Raw genomic sequence first — 20896 nt, forward strand, 5'->3', positions numbered from 1 at the left:
TGGCTGAACGAGTCTGCAGATGACTGCCAATTGTGGTCCATACTCGACTCTACCGCTGACATAGACATCCTCCAGAAGGGTCTTACAGAGACAGATACCTGGTGTCAAACAATGCCCTCAAGCAGAATGCCAAACAATGCATAGACATCCCTTTGGATAAAACAAAGTGCAGACAAATTACCACATAGGTGGTAATCCAGTATGTACAGAGAATGTAATTATGGACCTGTGGACCCAGGTAGATAGTACACTCTCCTTTGATGATCACATTGCCAAAGTGTTTAGAAATGCCATCGATGTAGCCCACCTAATGTCACCTAATGTACACACTTTGTGTAGTCTGATGATGTCACCATCCTACAAATATACCTGTGGAAAGAAGAGCACCCAATAATGTGTATAGCGTGTCGTGTCAATGCATACTGCTGTAGTATCATAACATAGTTAGGTAGGGGTTTGAATCCGACAACTGTATGAGTGTGTGTGTGTGTGTGTGTGTGTCTCCCCTTGGAAAGGAGCAACCTTTTTGGAGACTACAACAACACATTCAAAGTGGTGTTCTCACCTTTGTCAGGTCGGATGATGTCACCATCCTAAAAATATACCTGTGGAAAGAAGAGCTCCCAGTAATGTGTATAGTGCGTCATGTAAATGCATACTGCTATAGTACCATAATGTAGTTAGATAGGGGTTTGAATCCTACAAGTGTGTGTTTCCCCTTGAAAAGGAGTAACCTTTTTGGAGACTACAACAACACATTCAAAGTGGTATTCTCACCTTTGTCAGGTCGGATGATGTTACCATCCTACAAATATACCTGTGGAAAAAAGAACTTCCAGTAATGTGTATAACATGTCATGTAAATGCATACTACTGTAGTTTCATAGCATAGTTAGGTAGGGGTTTGAATCCTGCAACTGACAACTTTATGAGGGTGTGTCTGTGTGTCTCCCGTTGAAAAGGAGCAACCTTTTCGTAGACTACAACACATTCAAAGTGGTATTCTCACCTTTGTCAGGTCGGATGATGTCACCATCCTACAAATATACCTGTGGAAAGAAGAACTCCCAGTAATGTGTATAGCACGTCATGTAAATGCGTACTGCTGCATTATCATAATGCAGTTAAGTAGGGGTTTGAATCCTGCAACTAACAACTGTATGAGAGTGTGTGTGTGTCTCCCCTTGGGAAAGAGCAACCTTTTTGGAGACTACAACAACACATTCAAAGTGGTATTCTCACCTTTGTCAGGTCAGATGATGTCACCATCCTACAGATATACCTGTGGAAAGAAGAACTTCCAGTAATGTTTATAGCACGTCATGTACATGCGTACTGCTGTAGTATCATAACGTAGTTAGGTAGGGGTTAGAATTCTGCACTTGATGACTGTGTGTGTGTTTGTGTGCGCTTCACGTGTGTGACACTGTTGGTCAATGTGCCGTGGGTTTTGCTTTCACTACCGTATGACATATCACAATGACAAGCGTATGTGCATTGCATGTCAGGTAGCTGTGTGGCACTTACATATACATACATGTGACCTCGATTATTTCATGGGGGGAACCCTGCTTTCTCCATTAACACATCTGTTATCTTTGCCAGGGTGTGCTGCTGCTTTACAGACCTGAGGTCACATCTGTATGCTTGTGACAAGCCTAGCCACTGCAATGATCTCTGGCCTAGGTCATCCGTGTCACACACACTCATTATGGTTTCCATTGAATAGTGTGAGTGAGGGTTTATGCCTGAGGTATATTTGAAACCTGTTCAAACGCAGCAAAGTCTGTCAATGATGGCTATCCATTATAGCTGTACAACAACCTTTGTGGATATGCATGTGGACCCCTTATTGCTTATGTGATCCACCAAGGGATTTCCAGATACCTTTAGAAATGAGATTATCAAAGGAGAGATGACGTAACACTTGGCTGTATGCATACATCGGTACACGCTCAACATGTTGGGGGCTAATACCCATGTGGTACTGTGGGGATACTATGTTTTGTGAAGGTGGATGACTGTGCTTTAGCTGGCTTATAGCTTTACAGCATGGGTTTGACAATGGGTATCTGTCTGTATGATACCCTTGTGGAGGATGTGTGTGTCATCTGGAGAATGCATTATAGCCCACAATATGCATTTCCAAACGTGGACGGACATATCCCTACTGTGTATGCTTGTACCTAAGAGAGCTATATGCCAAACAGGGGTGGTCCCAGGAATGGGTGCAGGTGAATAACACTGGTTACTGGCATAGTATAGTACCCGAAGGATCCAAATGTTACTGTGTGTCCTACATCTGTGTGTCAGTTGTCAAGACATCATCTAACAAATGTTTATGGTCAGGCTGTTGAGGTGATGTATACTACCAGAATGCAAACCAATGATAGATAGTAACAGTATCAAACCAAAGGATGGCAGGTACTCCACGACAATCGAAGCAAACCACTGAAAATAGCTTAAAAAATACTTCTTTTATTCCACAAAGTAAGCGCTTTCGCGTCTCCAAGGGCGCTTCTTCAGACTTGAAAACTTTTTTTTAAAGAAGTTTTTTTAAGCTATTTTCAGTGGTTTGCTTTGATTGTCGTGGAGTACCTGCCATCCTTTGGTTTGATTTCATAGAGATTTTTTGCTTGGAGGTACATTACCCCTGTGGTGTTTTCTTTCTTTTTTTATAGATAGTAACAGTATCCCCACAGCACAGTGTCAAACCATGTCATACGCACATGCATACTCAGGTTTCAAAATGTGTGTAGTACAATGCATACTGGCCACCAATAGAAACTATGGAGTGTTAACACTGTGTAATACAGGGCATGTCACCCTGCCCATGTGTCCACTATGCACGTACATGCAGACAGTGCACCTCCACCATGTTCACCAATGTACACCTGTGCTGCACATATCCCACACGTACTGTCCACTCTCTAACACATGCTGCCAATACTACACACATCAGCCAAGTGGCATGTGGGCGGACAATACAGTATTGGAATTAACACTGGTGTAAACAATACTACATTAAGAATTATAGCTTTAATGCATCATGCCTGCTCAGCTACACCTTCAAGGATATCATTACATTTTACTGCTGACAACATGCTAACATTGCTATACTGCTATAACATCACCCTGTGCATCAGCACCATGTTAGCCTGTTCCTGCATCAATGTTACAGATGACAGGGGGAGCACAGGTTTCATCATATGCACAGGGTGTGTTGTTGGTTTGCCAGAGGCCTACATTGAGCCATACAATTGACATGTGTGTGTGTGTGTGTGTGTGTGTGTGTGTGTGTGTGTGTGTGTGTGTGTGTGTGTGTGTGTGTGTGTGTGTGTGAGGGCCAAGAGCACTGGTATGGGCCAATGTTGATGTAATGTATGCGGGTATGTGTTAGCCCTAGGTGTCTGGTTTATGTGTGTGTGTCTGCATGCACACAGTTCCACCATGTGGCAGCCATATACAGGGATTTGTGGGACAGCCACAGACTGTACCTGCCAGGCTTTACAGATCACCATCTCTGGCCACAGATACGGTACCTGTGCCTGACAGGGGTGCTACTGACAGTATCAGGTACTAAGCCAGACTGGGTACTATCCTCAGAGGTAGACATATGTACACTGGACCCAGGTCCCTGCTGGGACTGTCCAGAGCCATGTGCACGTGGTCTTCTAGGACGGTCTATGGACAGCCCACCCCCAACATTGCTGGGGCTGGTGCAGGCACTACGGGAGCAGCTGTGACTTGAGGGACGTCCGCGGTGACTGCCAGCTGCTGATGTTGCTGGCATACGTCCACGTCTATGTCTCAACCATCCTGCACTGTCCTGACACATGGACATGACATTGCAGAGGACATCTAATGTCTCACCCCAATGTCTGTCAATGACCTCAGTGTAATTACAGATGACACCTGCTAGGTCACGGCTACTGTCATTTACAGTGGTGTTATTTGTGCCCTCTGTGCCCTTAGTCCCTGTCTGGTGTACGGTTCCATACATGCCTGTGCCTCCATGACAGCCTGGAACATGTGTGAGGTTGTAAGACCTGTGGCATGTCTGCCAGGGGCATGATGACCAGCAGTGCTCCAACGAGAACCCCAGGACATCTGCCTATGTGGTAACATTCCAGACATCTGGCTATGGCTGCTGTGTCCTGATGCATGTGCCATAGATACCACACTGTCCTGGCCATTGCTGACTGTACACTGTCCCTCAGCTAAGGGCATTGGTGATGATGGATATATAGGCAGTATGACTGTGTGCATGAATGGGGTGGACACTTGTGTACTGTTGATTGGTTGCCCAATGACAGACCCTGGCAAACATGCCTGTGCCTCAACACACCTTTCCTCATTATCACTATTTATGTCAGTGACATCAGGTTCCCTGCTGCACTGAACCAGCCCAACCTCTGCACCTGTGAGAGGAAGACAGGAAACACACTTTACGACCTGTACATGATGTCAGAACACATGCACACATGTACACATGCAAACATGACTCATGAACACATGAACACATGCACACATGCACACATGAACAAATGCACACATGAACAAATGCACACATGCACACATGAACACATGCACACATGAACACATGCACACATGCACACATGTACACAAATACACTCCTCACTAAAGCAGACACACACACACACACACACACGCCACCAGCAATCCAGAACATACTCAATAGTGGTTGATGGTGGGGTACAGTATCATAAGCCAAAGAGTCATATCACACATGTCAGCATGCAGGACATTTGTTGCTCAACAGCATGCAGTGCGAGTGTAGACAGTCCTTGCTAATAACAGTATACATGGCTTTGATGCATGTGTGTTGTTGTTCAGTGATTGGCCTCACCCTGGAATGCAATATGTACATGGACACAACATTGTTGTGCAAGTACTAAAAGCTCTTTAATGTCCTGTGTACCATCACTCACAGGTATACATACCATGGCTGGATGTGCATCTGTGTGTCATATAGATATCCATTTCTGCTTAGAGCATCTGTGTCTTTAGCAGATAATTGTGGACACAGGTTTAGCTCACGCATGCTATTTATACACACAGGATCAGTGGTGCATGTATACTTGATGGAATACCATTGCTCAACATAGCCATTGTACAGTAGTTATGGTGAGTGTAGAACATATTGTGGACATGCCAGTGCCAGCCATGACATGGCATGCAACAACACAACTGCAACATTAAACATCACACATACCCAATGCTTGTCATGTGACCTATGCACTCAATAGCATTACAAGACATATATGTGTCACTTTGTGCAAATGGTGATTGCTATGCATATTGTGTATAGGTGCATATGTTTGCACACACACAACATTGAGGTGTATAGCAATGGATGCTACGTGTAGTACTGTGGTTACTGTAACTGGATGGGGTGTAGTACCATGAGCCATCATCATGCAGCATCATGTGGTCACTCAAGGCTACTAATGTGTGCCAGACTGGCACCTGTCATGCTGTACCTGAACTGCAGTACCATGGCTACATTCACCATTTCACAGCCAGTTGTTACATGTGTTTGTAAGGTGCCCAATAGGGAGCATTGCCTAACATGAATGTGTTGTGTGTTGAAGAGTGTCGCACTGCCCCATGATAGGCCTCTACCCCTCAGGTATATTATGTGTGCTGTGTGGATGACATTTGGGATACTGGAGTGTGTCCTTACAGCGGGTGTCTGAATACAACATGTGTAGCATATTAACATGTACTGCGTATGACAAAGCTTTGTATGTTGTGTGCATGTGGATCAACTCTGCCTATCCAATATCCACTACAGTGTAGTCACAATTGTTTGGGATGCTCTGTGTATTGCATGTGTTTGAGGCAGCTACTCATGTTACTGAGATGTGCATAGTCTCATAGCAAACATGCACAGCATGCATTATGAGTAGGTGTGTTACATGTGTACATGGCCTACACCTCACCTATGACATGCACACTTTATTTGCAATATTAAATGTAGAACACACTCAACAGCATGGGTCTGCTGCCTTGCTGTCACACCAGAGGGACCTACAAGGATATGAGACTGGCAACAACTGTGGCGTTGCTACTGTGGGTTTGCAATCTTACAGTAGTACAACAGTTGACAGTCACAGGCCTACAGATTATGTTCCAAATTATCAGTATTGCACAACACCAGGCTCCACATCTTCTAACTACACAGTACACATCTCACATGTGCATGATCTACCAATAGAGGTAACAGTAGTCTACAGATATGCCATGTTACCTGCACGCTCCATGTGAACTTGCTGGGTGGCTCCGGCCTCCATGGTGATACATGTCTGCTGTTGTTGTTGGCCAGGAGCCACCAGGCTCAGGAGCAGCTCCTCCACTCTGGTGAGGGGGGATGGATGGTAACCCCACCACCTGTGGCAAGCTATTGTCTACGGACATCAGATGCACACTGCCGGACATGTCTAAGTAAATCACTGCAGTGATGGCATACCTGCTCATATGTCCGGTTATGCATGCCTATGTCATTTACCCTACTGGTTGTTATGACATCATCCTCAGCAGGACTATAGGTTGGGTTGCGATGGTGGGTCCCCCCTGGAAGACAATGAAACAATATGTGTGAGCAAGTCATGTGTCACACTTAACATTCTACAGTACAGATATCACTGAACTGCCATATATAGCAACCTATTGGCTATCAGAGGATGCACACTTTCAGTACCACATATCAGTGCTCAACCCACAACTGTGTGACAGTGCCAGGCACGCTCTATATATTAAACCATATTCTGCACAGCAACAAAGAGAAACCACTATGTAAGACTATACAACAGTACATGGCACACTGTCTGCAACACAATGAACCACCTAGCCACAGGAGGTATATATCAAGCTAATGCATAAAGAAATATGTCATCCATTGCAATGATTGTAAAGTCCAGTTACAGTATTACCAGTATAGCACACTAGTTGTTGATGGCAAACCCCTGCCTAAAATATGTGCACATTCGTGAATATAGGTGGCATACTGTTGTACTAGACTATACATGTTGCTAGATACGCACTTATATCCTGTAACACACATATGACTGAGGGCATGTTACAGGCATACCCACACATACATCAGACATACATACAAGACACAAAGGTATGGCAACCCAGAGGAGCTTTACGTGTGTACCATACAGTACTGTGTGTCATTACTTACAAAACATTATGCCTGAGGTATGTAATCTGTGAGGACTACAGGGAACACACAAAACAGTGGTTCCAAGCAATGTAGACATACACCATACTGTGCTGTTTAGGCCTACAGCTTCAGGTAGTACTACAGTTCATACAGGATTTGGATTCACCAGCAGTACCAATCAATAAGCATACATGTACTGCTTTAGCCTCCAATGGCACACCCCAGTTAACACCAAGGGACTATGTCAGACCATATGCCATACTGCTTTTACTGCCTAGGAATAGCATACACATCTTTTGCTGGGATCAGAGCTAGGACACAAAATACCATGACAGAAACAGTTTCCCACTAAGCTATCCCCCATATACACAACTTTGACACATTCACCATCACACTCAGTCAACCTCAGATAGCAATTATTTCAACAAGTACATGTGGGTGTGTATTGGTTCATAGGTATGTAATATGCTATTGGCCCTAGGGCCTATAGAAGCCTAGCCAGATTATACCCTTGCCTTTGCCACCCAAGTAATTTAATTTCATGTGCCCCTGTCAAGCAGAGCCACAGAGGTGATTCCTGGGGTGTATTTCCTATCTCCCATCCAATCATCAAGATTATTCATGATGAGTGCTAATGAAGAGCTTTGTTTGCTATTAATAGGTAGTTTGTTCCAGAGTATGGGATGCCTCTGAGATAAGAATCTATCCCTCCAGCATGTTCTGTTTATTGAGGTGACAAGGTTTAGGCCCCTAGAGCGTGTAGCTCATAGAGATTGTGATCTGTTTACGTGGAGCATGTCCAACAACTCTGGGTTTGACTTAGCTTTGTATGTTAGGCAGAGGTCACCTCTGGGTAGGCGATATGCGACACAGTCTAGCTGTGGTTTTGTGAGACGGTCTGCATAGGGCATTTGTTTGAGTCCGGTAATACTCTTTGTGAGGTATGTCTGTGGCCTTTCCAGTTGCTGTAGATGTCTTGTGAGATACATACCAAAAGGGACATTGTACTCTATAATGGGTTTTATGAGTGATGAGTAAAGGGGAACACTGACCTCTTTTTCCCTGGATGACACATCTTTTGTGATGAGGGGTGCCACATAGACAGATTACATGACTAGTGTGGCACTGTGATTATCAAAGGGAAGACTACTGTCCACCTGTGTCCCATGGTGTCTTATCACACTTTCGGTGTTAAGTAGACTACCACCTATGGGTACAGAGTTTTTACCAAAAGGGATGCCAATGCATTTTTGACATTGAGCTTGAGGCCATGGCTTTGTCACCAGGCAGCTTTCGCAGTAAATATGACTCTCTCTCTCTCTCTCTCTGTATATATATATATATATATATATATATATATATATACAGTCCACCTTTCATGGTGGGAATATCAATTATGTGAAGGATGTGACATATACAGTTATGTAATAATATTGCACAGTCTTGTGAGAAATGCATTGAAGGTGTTCTCAGCCCATGTAGCTTTGGCAGGCCTCACTGGCTGCAACACTGCAAACCTAACAAATCACACCCACAGCGTTTAACCACCACATGTCATATACCAGCACTGTATGCTGTCTTCTTTGCCACACACTACAACCTACATACAAATATGCGCATAACAACCTTCACCAACATATATATGTCCACCCTTCACAAACAGTTGCAGTATGTCCCTTGCTCTACGCACATGTACAGATGTTAATATATCTGACACAGATATATCTCTCCGTATGTATGTGCCATACACACACACGGTTCCCACTGTTGTAAGTTCCTACCTCACGGCTGACCTGTTGGGCCTTGCTGCAACATAAACAGGTATTACATGTGAGCATACAGTAATATTAGAGGGTATATATATATATATATATATATATATATATATATATATAGCTGCAAATGCTAGATTAGCATACTATCCTGGTACAGCAGTTGCCAGTGCTAAGCTACACGTTAATATGACTATCATGCATGTGCTACTTTGTCACATCAATGTTTATATAGCTGTATGCGCTACTCCCCCAAACAGCCATTGTCCACACTACTGTACAGAACACAGATAACATGGATCAGATGTTTGACATTTAATGCTGAGCTACATATGTCACAGTTATGTCCCATTGCACACAGCTACACACTGATTTGTCCAGGGCAGTAGTTATGCAGGGCATCTCTGCATAGATACGTACTGCTGCCAAATATGGATGTTTCAAATTATGTAGAATACTCTTCAAAAACATCTACTAGATGCCAGTAAATACATATCTGTTACATACCTTTACTTTGTATGTGTTGGTATTATTACGTTCTGTGTGTCTTTGGCTTTTTTTTTTCTGTTGATGTGGGTGTGTGTCTCTCTCTCTCTGTCTCTGTCTCTCTCTCTCTCAATATCTGCAATGGAATGATTGCGTGTGTGGGCAGCAAGTACAGCCTGCTTATATAGGTATCTGCACATGTGCATGTGATGGCCTCTGTACCAGTTGGTGGCCACCATTTGGTAATTACATGCAGCCTGCTGTGTGGTAATTGCAGTACTCACTGTCATAGCAATTCAATGCTATAAATTGCTAAGTCAGGTAGGTGTAGCCCTTTCAGCTTTCCAAAGTGGGGCCCATGCTTGTTTGCTGTGGACACCGTTGTGTAAGTCAGAAGGTTGGTATACTTCTTATATCTGAAGCTAGGGATGTAGCCAGTGATTTAAATGTTGTACTCAGACCTGAATGTTGCCACTTCCAGTACACAGTTGTCAGTGTAGAATTATACTCACCTCTACAAATGCTAACACAAGATACATGGGAGTATGTAGTTTCTTTTCTACTTATACAATTAACTGCCATACAAAAGTAGTTATTGAGATGTATTCATTTGGCACATGAACTGTTTGTGAACTGCTATACTGTGAATATTAATGTACTCACTTCTGCACAGTTTGTGCTTTTTTATTGTTGACATTAGCACAGGATGCTCAAGAAAACTGGACAATTCCAGTACTGAGTATGCCTACCTACATATTTGGTAGACCCTGAACATACAGGTATATTGTGCATTTGGGTGGGGATGCAGACATGCAGAGAGCATTATGTATTATTGTGTGAATTTTATCTTGCTGGACTTAAAGGGTTGCTGTGTACCTGTTAGTTTAGCAAGGGAAGTAGCCTGCATAGCTCCCAACTGTGGACCTATCCAGATGGTAGCCAGATGTTAGGCTGTTATTCTCTGTGTGTGCAATGCACAGGTCTTTTCAACACTGGTACAATGGCATTGTTACAGTCATTTGCTACCAGTACATGGCTACATCCTTTGGTATTTCAGTGTTGTACTCCTACATAAGGGTATGTTTGTGGAACTCCTTCCAAAGCTATTTGCACAGTGTGTAACAGCAGAAAAGCTGTTATGCCTGTGTGTTTCTGCCTCGGCCAGGCCTCTGAAAAACTCAGGTACATATTTGAACAGAGTGAGGTAAAGGTAGGTAAAAGTGAGGTACACCTTCAAAATATTAGAGACAGTAAGTGGAGACTTCAAGAGAACCAGTGCATATGGATTACTACACCTTTTCTGAAGTACAAGCAGTGTCTAACTCCTACATATTATCATTATTCATTAGGTGTAATACCCCACCTTTCTGCCTAACGTCTGTACTTTTCAGGGGATTCAGAGAGACACAGCTAACATATGTTTCAAAATCAGGGACATCCCTGAAATGTAGTCACAGTTGGGATGTATGTCCTCTGCCCTAATCAAATATGCCACTGTTTGTCCTGCTATGATACTGGGTGGGGGTTGTAAAGTGCTGCTGTAACATTATTTCCTGCTAGAATGTCTGGTTCTCTTATCACAGTCATGTAATGCAATTCCACAACAACTGCTGGGAAAGTTCCACAGAACAGGTTTTGTGTTATGGCATTCCTATTTTTCCTTTACATTCACTCATTCTGATGCATGATATATCTATTTCAGCAACAACCTGCTGTATACTTACTGTGGCTTAGTGGTACTTCATGCAGTCTAGTGTGTCCAAGGTCCGGGGTTTGAGACTGATAGAGGTGTTTTATTTTGCTGCTGAGCAGAACAAGGCCCCTCATATGCAGGGTGACTAAGGCACTTTTAAGCAGTTGTAAGCGGGTTTGCGCGGGTTTGCGTGAAGCTTAGCAATACTTAGCTAAGCGCACACAAGCGTACACTCGCACAAACCTGCTAACTACTGCTTAAAAGTGCTTACTCCCGCTAACCCTCGCGCTCATTTCTTTTAAAGAAAAGAAAATGGCGAGATAGGAAAGTGGTAAAAAAGGGACACAAAGAGGGAAAGACAGTAGGGAAAACAGCTCTGGATGTGCAGGACGAGTGTAGGAAAGGACCATAGCTGCCCATTTCTTTTAAAGCAACAGCTGTGCATATGCAATAATTTTGGAGGGAAATATGAAACCTTCGACCCCTGAGAGAGGGGTGAGGACAACAAAGTATGTTGTACTGCCAATTAAATTAGATTTTATATGTCCAGCAGACATGTGTGCAAAATGGGCAGCTATGTATGGGGCATAATTTTTTTTGGAGCAGATTGCCCTTTTATTTTCCAGGTGAGAGTTGAATGTGGGGTAGGGGATGTAGGTATATTTGGGGAGGTAGGTTGGGGAGGTAAACAGACAGGACAAACAAGACGCATACAGGGGCAGAATATGACATATATGGGGGGAGAACAACATTGACAGGGAAGGATGTTTGGAAACTGCAAGCCCATGAGCCCATAGATTGCAACAGTGGAACTGAGATCCCCACCCATGGGCAGTCACAACTGCATCTTCACAGCCCAGAGGGTGGGTGTGCTGGGGGCTGTGTAGGAGGGGCAGGCTCACCCATGAGTCGCGCCACTCGTGCCTCAAGCTGGCATAGAGGATCAGTGACAGAACGCTGGATCTCCCTACGCACCACAGCCTGGACCATTCGGAGGGTGAGAGGTGGCCCTCCTCTGCCCACACTTGTATGGGGGGGACAAGCCCCATCCCCTGCAGCACTTCCACCCAAAGGTGGCACAGGCCCAATGGAGGAGGATGTCCCAGGCTGGGCACCAGACCTGCTGGTGCCAGGTGCCATCTCCAGCTGAGGTGGGACAGGTGGGTCCGCTGGGACCGGCCTTCCCATACGTTCTATGTTTAGGAGGATTTAATGACAATATGGGTTGGTAACAGCCAACAGCATTCCAAATTAGTTGTAACAGCATACAGTTGTATTCCCATTAACCAAACACACCAGAATTCCAACAATTGAACAACAAGCATAACACATGCATATACAGAACAACAGTGGACATTCCAACAGCATGCAGGATTAATTGGTGGTAACAGGCCACCAGGATTGTGGTATTTGAAAAGGGCACATGCATCAAAGTAAATGCAGATATTTATAAACCAATAGGACATGTGTCCCAACAAATGTTTTGAGATTAGACATACCCAATGAGGTGTGGAATTGCATTGTTTATGCACATACAGCAGGCTGTAAAAAGATACCTCCATTAACAACTTATATAAACTTATAGTTTACACTACATTCCTATTGACTGCAGGTATATATCCCCTACATGTATTATCACACTAGGCAATGTCCTTTAAATTGTGAAATGGGTTTTGCTAGTTCTTTATATACCTGACCTGTATCTGACATACAAACTGTCCAGGATGCAGATGTTACTGCTACATATTTATATATTATATTTATATTTATATATCTACATATCTAGATGTATTCAGGTGACATTATCAGTTATATTTTAACAGTCCCTTACATTTCTAGCAGCTCACTGACATTTCTGGGGAACACAATAACAAGCTACTCATGTGCCAGATTAACCTGTGCATGCCGGCCATGAACCAACAGTTGTGGACTGTATATATGCTTAACAGCTACTGGCACTCCCTTCATCCACTTTATATGGGCCTACCCAAGTGTGGGTTGACAGCGCTTAATACAACAGTACTATTTCTATAATGCAAGAGTACAACAACATATCAAAGAAAGTGACACGGACACACTCCAGGAATTATACCTTTATTAATTACATAACACACTTTTCTAGAGGCTCTTTCATTTATTTGATATAACAGTGCATGCAGAAGACTTATTCAAGACTTATTATATCTTTATTAATGGGTTACAACACTCTTTTTCAGGCTCTCTCACTTATTTTATATAACAGTACATGCAGAGAAATTATTCACGACTTCTTATACCTTTATTAATGGGTTACAACACCCTTTGTCAGGCTCTCTCACTTATTTTATATAACAGTATATGCAGAGAAGTTATTCAAGACTTATTATACCTTTATTATTGGGCTACAACACTTTTTTTCATCTCTCTCACTTATTTTATATAACAATACATGCAGAATAATTACTAACCTGCCTGGTGCCCCAGCCTTTGCAGCCTATCTGGATAGGCTTGCTGATTCACAACATGGACACCTGCAGCTGTGAAGTAAATGAAGTGATATTGAGACATACCTATCCATAATATAGACTACAATAGCAATTCTTACATATGTAATTCCATGGCTACCTACTCAGTAGTGGGGCATTTTCCATCCCACGGGCCTCCTGTATCCACTGGTTCAGTCAGTCCTTCTTGCATCTCTTCATGTCTGAGTAGTGGTGTCTGACCTGCTCACCAGTCCGAGGGACTTCTGTGGCACTGGTGAGATCATGAGCTAGATGGTTCCAGGCTTCCGCTTTGTATTGGGTGCCCTGGAACTGGCCCTGCAGGAGTCTCTCTTCATGATTATGGACGAGGAGCCAAACCATTACTTTTGACTCCTCAATGCCCCAACGTTGCACTCGAAATCAAGAGCCCTCTCCAACACCGGCCATGCTGACTGCAGATGGGAGCTACAACCAGCTATGGCAGCTATATCGGGAATAATAAAAAAAAAATAAAAGTTTTACATTTTATAATTGTACAGGGGTTTAGAATGTGGGGGAGTGTAGTGTTGGGTATGTACACATTTGAGCGGACTCGCTCTTGTCAGTTGACATTTCCCAATTGAGAGACTTGCAGGGGTGTGGATTTTTGGACTGCTTGGCAGTCTGACACGCCCCGTGCACTCGTGCATGCTCCATGTTAGCCTTAGAGTTGAGGCAGCACACCCTCATTAATATGCGTGGCGCGCTGCCATCTTACTCTCAGACTGGCATTTCCGTGTAAGACTAATTTAGTCTTACACGGAGGATTCATGAATCCTGGGAATTGTTTAGCACAGACATAAAGTTGGATGTGCCAGACAAAAGTGAGAGTATTGGCTTCAGAAACCAATTTTGTGGAAACACAGCAACACACAAATCAGGCAATGCTGAGACAGGAAGCAGTGGGAGTGAACACTTGCTTGTGCTCCTGCAAACAACTATGATAAATGCATTAAGTCACTAAGTAATACTATAAGCCAAGGAAATATCAAAAGTAAAACAGTTGTGATTCTTCACTTAAGAGTATGTTCAGAAGACTAGTCTTCAGGAAAATATTTGATACAGAAATATAAGACTAATTGTATGCATGCAAGTGTGTGTGTGTGTGTGTGTGTGTGTGTGTGCGTGTGTGTGTGTGCTCATTCGCATGCATGTGTGTCTCAAATGTCTCTGTTGTAGAAGTACAGATGGGAAATCTAAGGGACTAGATTGACTTAGTAATAAGGAAAATATGTTATATAGGTTTATAAGTGTAAACAGGAAGTTAATACTGTAATGAAGGGGCTGAATATAGATTAGAGAAATTTTTAATGAAGGTTCTTATGTAGTATTAACTGTAGAGAGAAAGGGATGAGCAACAAGTCATAGCATGTCAACAGATACACAGAAAATGTGTCAATAAATCCTAATAAGTCTTCAAAGGAGGTGGTATTGGAACTGATCTTAACATTAAGGACTGAAATGGTAGGATGTCCATAAGACTGTTTGTTTTCATCCCAAGTTAAATAAAATCTTATTAGTATGGAAGACCCAGTAAGGTAAGATCTACAGTGTAGACAGAAGGCCAGTTTATTAAAGTAGCAAGTCAGCTTATGCATCATGTGTTTGTGATGTGGAAATAAACCATGTCATGCAGAGAAAACCTTTGCAAATACAGGGAGAGCATGCAGGCTCTACCCATTCAGCACCCAGAGGCCAGGAGTATAGCCTGGACTTTAGAATTTAGATGCCAGGAATAATAAAGAACTGAGGTGGGAGCAGGGTCCTTTTGCAGTAGCCCTATTCCAGAAATGGTTCAGTAGTGGATTGATGATTAAGAACGCAGCAGGACCTGTTGTCTTTCAGCACAAAACTGGGGGCAAAGAGAAACATAAAATAATATGTTAGTCAACACCACCAGAGGACTCAATAAACTAATGGTTATATTACTGTACATCACAAATTTCAACAAACTATAACATTTAAGCCAATATGAGCTTAACATGACATTTTCATACCAAACCACTGTGAAGGGACTTTTTAACCGGGTGGCAATACAGTACAGCAGATAATGTAGTCATCTGCCCAGCTTTCTAGAAAATATGGATGACATATATATCACACTGCTTAGCATTTTAGCAATTTTTTGGGAGTCAAGAATAATCCAACTGGACTTTGACTGTCTCTGAAGCAAAAAGCAGGAAGATGCATGAAGTGAACTGCTTCCTGAAGATAGGTAGGGTAAGTTAAGCACCTGGGAAATTAACTACAAATCCATTCGCATTAATATCTTTATTAGCAAAAGTGTTAAAGGACTGTAAAATACATTTTACTTCTTTGCAGGGAGAGCAAATTTCTGGAATAGGCAGTGCTTGGCTGGTAACATTTTCTTTGATCTCTGTAAACATCCTGACATAGGTCTTTAGTCTTAGTATTGTAGCAGGAAGATCACTCCCAATGTGTCACGTTCTATTTCAACAAGTTATGTTTCTTCAACTTTTACTGAGTAAATTGAAACCCTGACAAATGGAATGCCTTTTCATATTGTATTTTGACATAACAATTTTAAGATGTGCTGTCTGATTTAACTTTTATTTTAATGCCCATGGAACTTGCTCAGTAACTTTTTGTGTGATATCAGTTTAGATTTCTAATATATATTATAAATAAAAAAAAATAACATGTTGATCCATGAAGAAACAGTACAGATTTTAACAGAAACAGATTTTCTCTGCTTATAATTATATCATCCCATAATGCAAACTGTTTCTCTGAGTAAAACATCTGCATAATTCCATAAGATAAACTAGCTTGCTTTATTTTCTGAACGCAATGGATATTTTTAAATGAATGTTATTATTGATTCACTGGTGGTGGTGAGAAATGAAAAATCAACACAAAACAAATGAAGTATATATAAATATGTTTTTACTGGAAATGAAAAAAATATGACATTTCAGAAGGGAAAGATATGGCTGGAAATATAGGAGAAATTATGTATGTGAAGTGGATTCATGTTAGAAGCTGAAAGTGGAGACGGGTTTTACGAAGAGCTAACATCAATATGTAAGTTGTTCATGGAACAGAATAAAGTGCATCTGACTCAAAACTTGTTCTTTTATGTTCTGCCTTGGAAGTGAAGTATACTTCTGAGTGCTTTTTTTCTTTCCTCAGATTAAAGCTACTTCATCTGTATGGTTGCCGCACCATGTACGATCTAAAAGCCATTAAAGACACAAACAAAAATGTTAAGGTACATCATGACCTTTCTGTCCATTCTTCACATCAGGCCTGAAGGAATAAATGATGATTGTTGCTGCCTTCAAATGAACAGTTTATACAATAGTGTAATGCCTGCAAGTCTGAAGAGTCAGTCACTGCTTTAATTTTGTCCTAAGAACTCTTCAGCTACTGGGCTTCCGGATTCGGGAGTTTATATCAAGTGGCAATGTAATTGGAACAATTAAATGTGCAGATTTCAATAAGAGAGCAATTTTATTTTTCTGCCAGCCAGAGTAACTTCTAGAATTATGTAATCACATTACTTAGCAATGTGAGTACATTTCTACAAGCTTTTGGCTTCATTTGTGATATAGACATAATCAACAGTATATACATTTAAATAAATATGTGGATGGTGCACCAAGCTTCTTTTGCCTGTTTTAAGGACAGATAGGCAGACAGATGGAATATATATGTAGCTGTTTCTATATCATACAGAAACTACATAACCGGCACTTGTAAATTTGCTGTAGATTGTTACCATTAAAGGAATCTTTTTTATATTTTAATATTTGTGGTATATGCAAATGTTGTTCTCATGTTTATGAACTGACAGTGATATTCAAGAATAATAATTTTCTCACAGAATAAAATTCTAAATGAATATGTTGGATACAGACCAAGTGTTTTAATCACAGATGAGAGGAGATAAATGTTCAGTCTTATTTTACTAGAAAAAGCTGGGCCACCGTACCATGTACAAATGTTTTTCTGTGTGAAAACTGTGTTCAGATCATTAACACATACAGCATAATACAGTTCACATTGCTTCACACAATAAGCCTTGTGCACATGTATCTTCTGGAAAGTCTCAAAATAAAAACCCCATTAGGAGGATTCTGGGCCATATTCCATGGGGCATGTTAGAAACTGTTGGTACAACACCACATTCTATTGCCATCTAGGAGTCCGAAAATCTATTACCTAAACACTAAATGCAATAATAATCACAGATTAATGACACTTTTCTCAATACAATGACAGATTGTTCATACCCATGATACATTCCTTGATCACTTTGTGAAAACTGTGATTAGTGACTTCATATTTCAGAGGAATTATGGAAATGATGAACACGTGTGTTTTATGCATGTTATCATAAATAAAATAAAAAATATTGGTGCACACTGATACATCAATCAGCCCGTGGTACTGTGATAGTCTTTTTCCCACTTGGTACTTGTATGCATTCTATTCCAGACCTCTCCTTTTGTACGTCCTATTTACAGTCTCCAGTGCAAGCAGAAGGTAAGACTTTCATCTGCATTACTCTGTATTCTGCCCCAGGCTTCTTTAATGGGTTCATGCATCTTGGATGAAAATTAGGCTACATGCAGGAGACATGGAAGGAAATCAACTCCCCTACCCACCTTTTACCACTGGTGTCAACACCGGCATACCTGATGATGGTACAGGGATTCATTTGCAAAGATTGGACATTCTAGCCAAGTGAGGCACATGCCTCATTCTAACTAATGAAGTGCCGCTTTAGAACTTATGCACAATTGTGGTACATTCTGTAAAGACAAAACTGGATTCAAAACATCTGAAAGAGAGTTTCCATTCAGCACTACTACTGTTATATGTGCCTTCAGGAAATAATATTCTGAGTTAAATGATGCTGGTTTAATTGATGTGACCAATAATTTCCCTTTAAGTAAATAATGTTATTGTCACTGACAGATGAGGTCCACAATTGCTTCCATAATTACCTAAGTAAATTGGAGTTACCATTACAAAGTATAAAGTGACGTACGTGCCTCACAATGTGCTCTTTTTTAAATTCGTCACTGGACTAAACTTTTTGAAACCTCAAAGCCACTCAATATACATATGACACTATAATCACTAGGTATAAGCTCCATTACTGGCACTTATCTTAATGCCTACCTTATCTTGAATGGCAAAAGATTCAAAATGAATGCGGCAGACATCAGTGTGACCAAACAAAATTCATGCTGTTTCAGTGCAAAAATCTGGTTAAATAATATTTTTCATAGAGCATACTTTTAGCCCACTGTGAACCCAGTTTAAAGACTATATCTAGTTTAGATAATAGTTTTTTTTGCTAGATTTTACGATTTGTTTTAATTTTCATGCAGAAAGTACCCAATAGGATCCAGAATCAAATAGCTGAGTAGTTATATTTCAGAATCATCTTTATTCCCAGTATCATTTTTGGTGAAGTGACTAATCCCAGCAAAATGAAATTCTGAATTCTTGTCACTTGTTTAGTGCCAGACTTCAAGCCTTCAGGAAACAACGGAAATGTTATATTATCTGTACACTTATCTCAGAAAAGTATGTAATTTTGCAAAGCATCCTTTATTTTGCCTCATATTTTTGTCCTGTCCTTTACATTTTTTTTTTTGATTTTCTAATGTGAGACATTAGAAATTTGTGCTGCTTATTCTGCAGAAAATGAATGTTGATACAAAACTTTTGGTACTTACGTATTACCGTAACCAGAAGCATAACCTGGTGCAATTCGTAAGATTATCGGAAAATGACTATATGTTACATTTGAAAGGATTATGTAAACTCCTAATTACTGTTGCACCACATTGCCTTTGAAACTCAAACAGGAATAAACCCAAAATCTTCTTCGTTTGTTAATGTCCTGTACTGCCATGAGTTATTGGGAAAGTATAGTGAACATGACTGTTGCTATACATATGTAGTTTCTGGTGGAATACAGAAAAAGTCACTGTTCATCCAAAACAGGAATAGAAACAAACCAGCTATCCAAACACTGAATATTTTCATCATGGTTTACTGCATTTCATTTAGTTTATGTGTTAACAAAGGAAGGATTATACTGTTAATGGAACCAGGAGCCCGGGAAACAAAGAACATTTCAAACAGTGCTGTACACATAAATAGATTTCCCCGTTTTTGCCTATGCACAATTATTTTGTTTTTTCAACCTTCTGGGCAGTCGTAAACAGTTACAGGATTTCTGATGTTTAAAAAAACATAGAGAAAGACGTCAAGTCTGATTCAGGGGTTAAAATACAGAACACTGCAATGCAAAAATTGCACAAAAAGCAGACATGTTAAAGTCATACAAAGCAGAAGAACCAACATGAAGCAGAAACAGGTTATTAGTGCATGTGGTCAGTCATTTATTTGGCAAAGGGATGCTACCCAGGAACAGGAATTGTTCCGTTACTCCTGTGGTTCAGATCCAAATTGCTGCAGTAGTCATTAGGAGTTTACACACCCCTTTTTACTTTAACATGAAGTTGTTTCCCTTTCACATTGTGAATTACAGTGGGTTATAAATCTGGTTGCGATAATACGTAATAATAATACTCAACTTTCTAAGTTAATTAGAGTAATATATCAAAACTGTACCTGATTTGGGGCCTTTGTGCCCATATTATTTTTGACTTTGCCCTTAATTCTTGAACAAATGATCTGAGAGCAGTATAGAAAATTGAACAGAGAGCTATATCTACACCTGTATAGTTTATGCTCTGCAAATAAATTATATTATATTCTCAATGAAAAACTATAGAATAGCCTAATAATTTCTCTGGAAAGAAATGAAAAAGTGCTTAATGCTCACCTACACTCTGCTGTGTCTTGAGCAGACCCCTTAACTGCCTTGTTTCCCATCAAAAAGCAGATACAGACCTCCGGTTAATACATTTATTTTTCTTACTCTATTCAGAATAACTCAAGACCACTGGAAGTATTTTTCTAGCACAAAATTCTCATCCCATTCTTTAAGTTGTTACACAATACAGAATATAAGCATTTCTTATGTTGCAGCCATACCTCTCAACTGTCAAGAACTCTGCAGACTGCACAGATATTTGCCACACATTTTTGGTCTGGTCCTCATACAATTTGTGGCTTTCTAGCAAATCACTGAAGACTGCAGTCACTAAATAAAGAGTTTCAGACATAATATTAATCAGAAAATGCACGTTAATGCAAAATCTATTAGCCTAGCAACTTTCTAAGGTTATAAATGCCATTG

The 20896-nt window shown here is 41.0% G+C and overlaps 1 protein-coding gene across 1 annotated transcript in view; it reads left to right on the top strand.

Annotated features, from left to right (window-relative positions):
* Positions 1 to 17724, top strand: part of LOC122811693 (F-box/LRR-repeat protein 2-like) — a 1608203-nt gene extending 1590479 nt beyond the window's left edge. Inside the window, exon 10 of the mRNA XM_044083707.1 lies at positions 16801 to 17724. Coding sequence (XP_043939642.1) covers positions 16801 to 16921 — 121 coding nt within the window. The 3' untranslated portion in view covers positions 16922 to 17724. The remainder of the gene's footprint in view (positions 1 to 16800) is intronic.
* Positions 17725 to 20896: the final 3172 nt, after the last annotated feature.

Source organism: Protopterus annectens, chromosome 9.part0 (genome assembly GCF_019279795.1).
Source record: "Protopterus annectens isolate FY-2018-M chromosome 9.part0, PAN1.0, whole genome shotgun sequence".
Taxonomy (NCBI): domain Eukaryota; kingdom Metazoa; phylum Chordata; order Ceratodontiformes; family Protopteridae; genus Protopterus; species Protopterus annectens.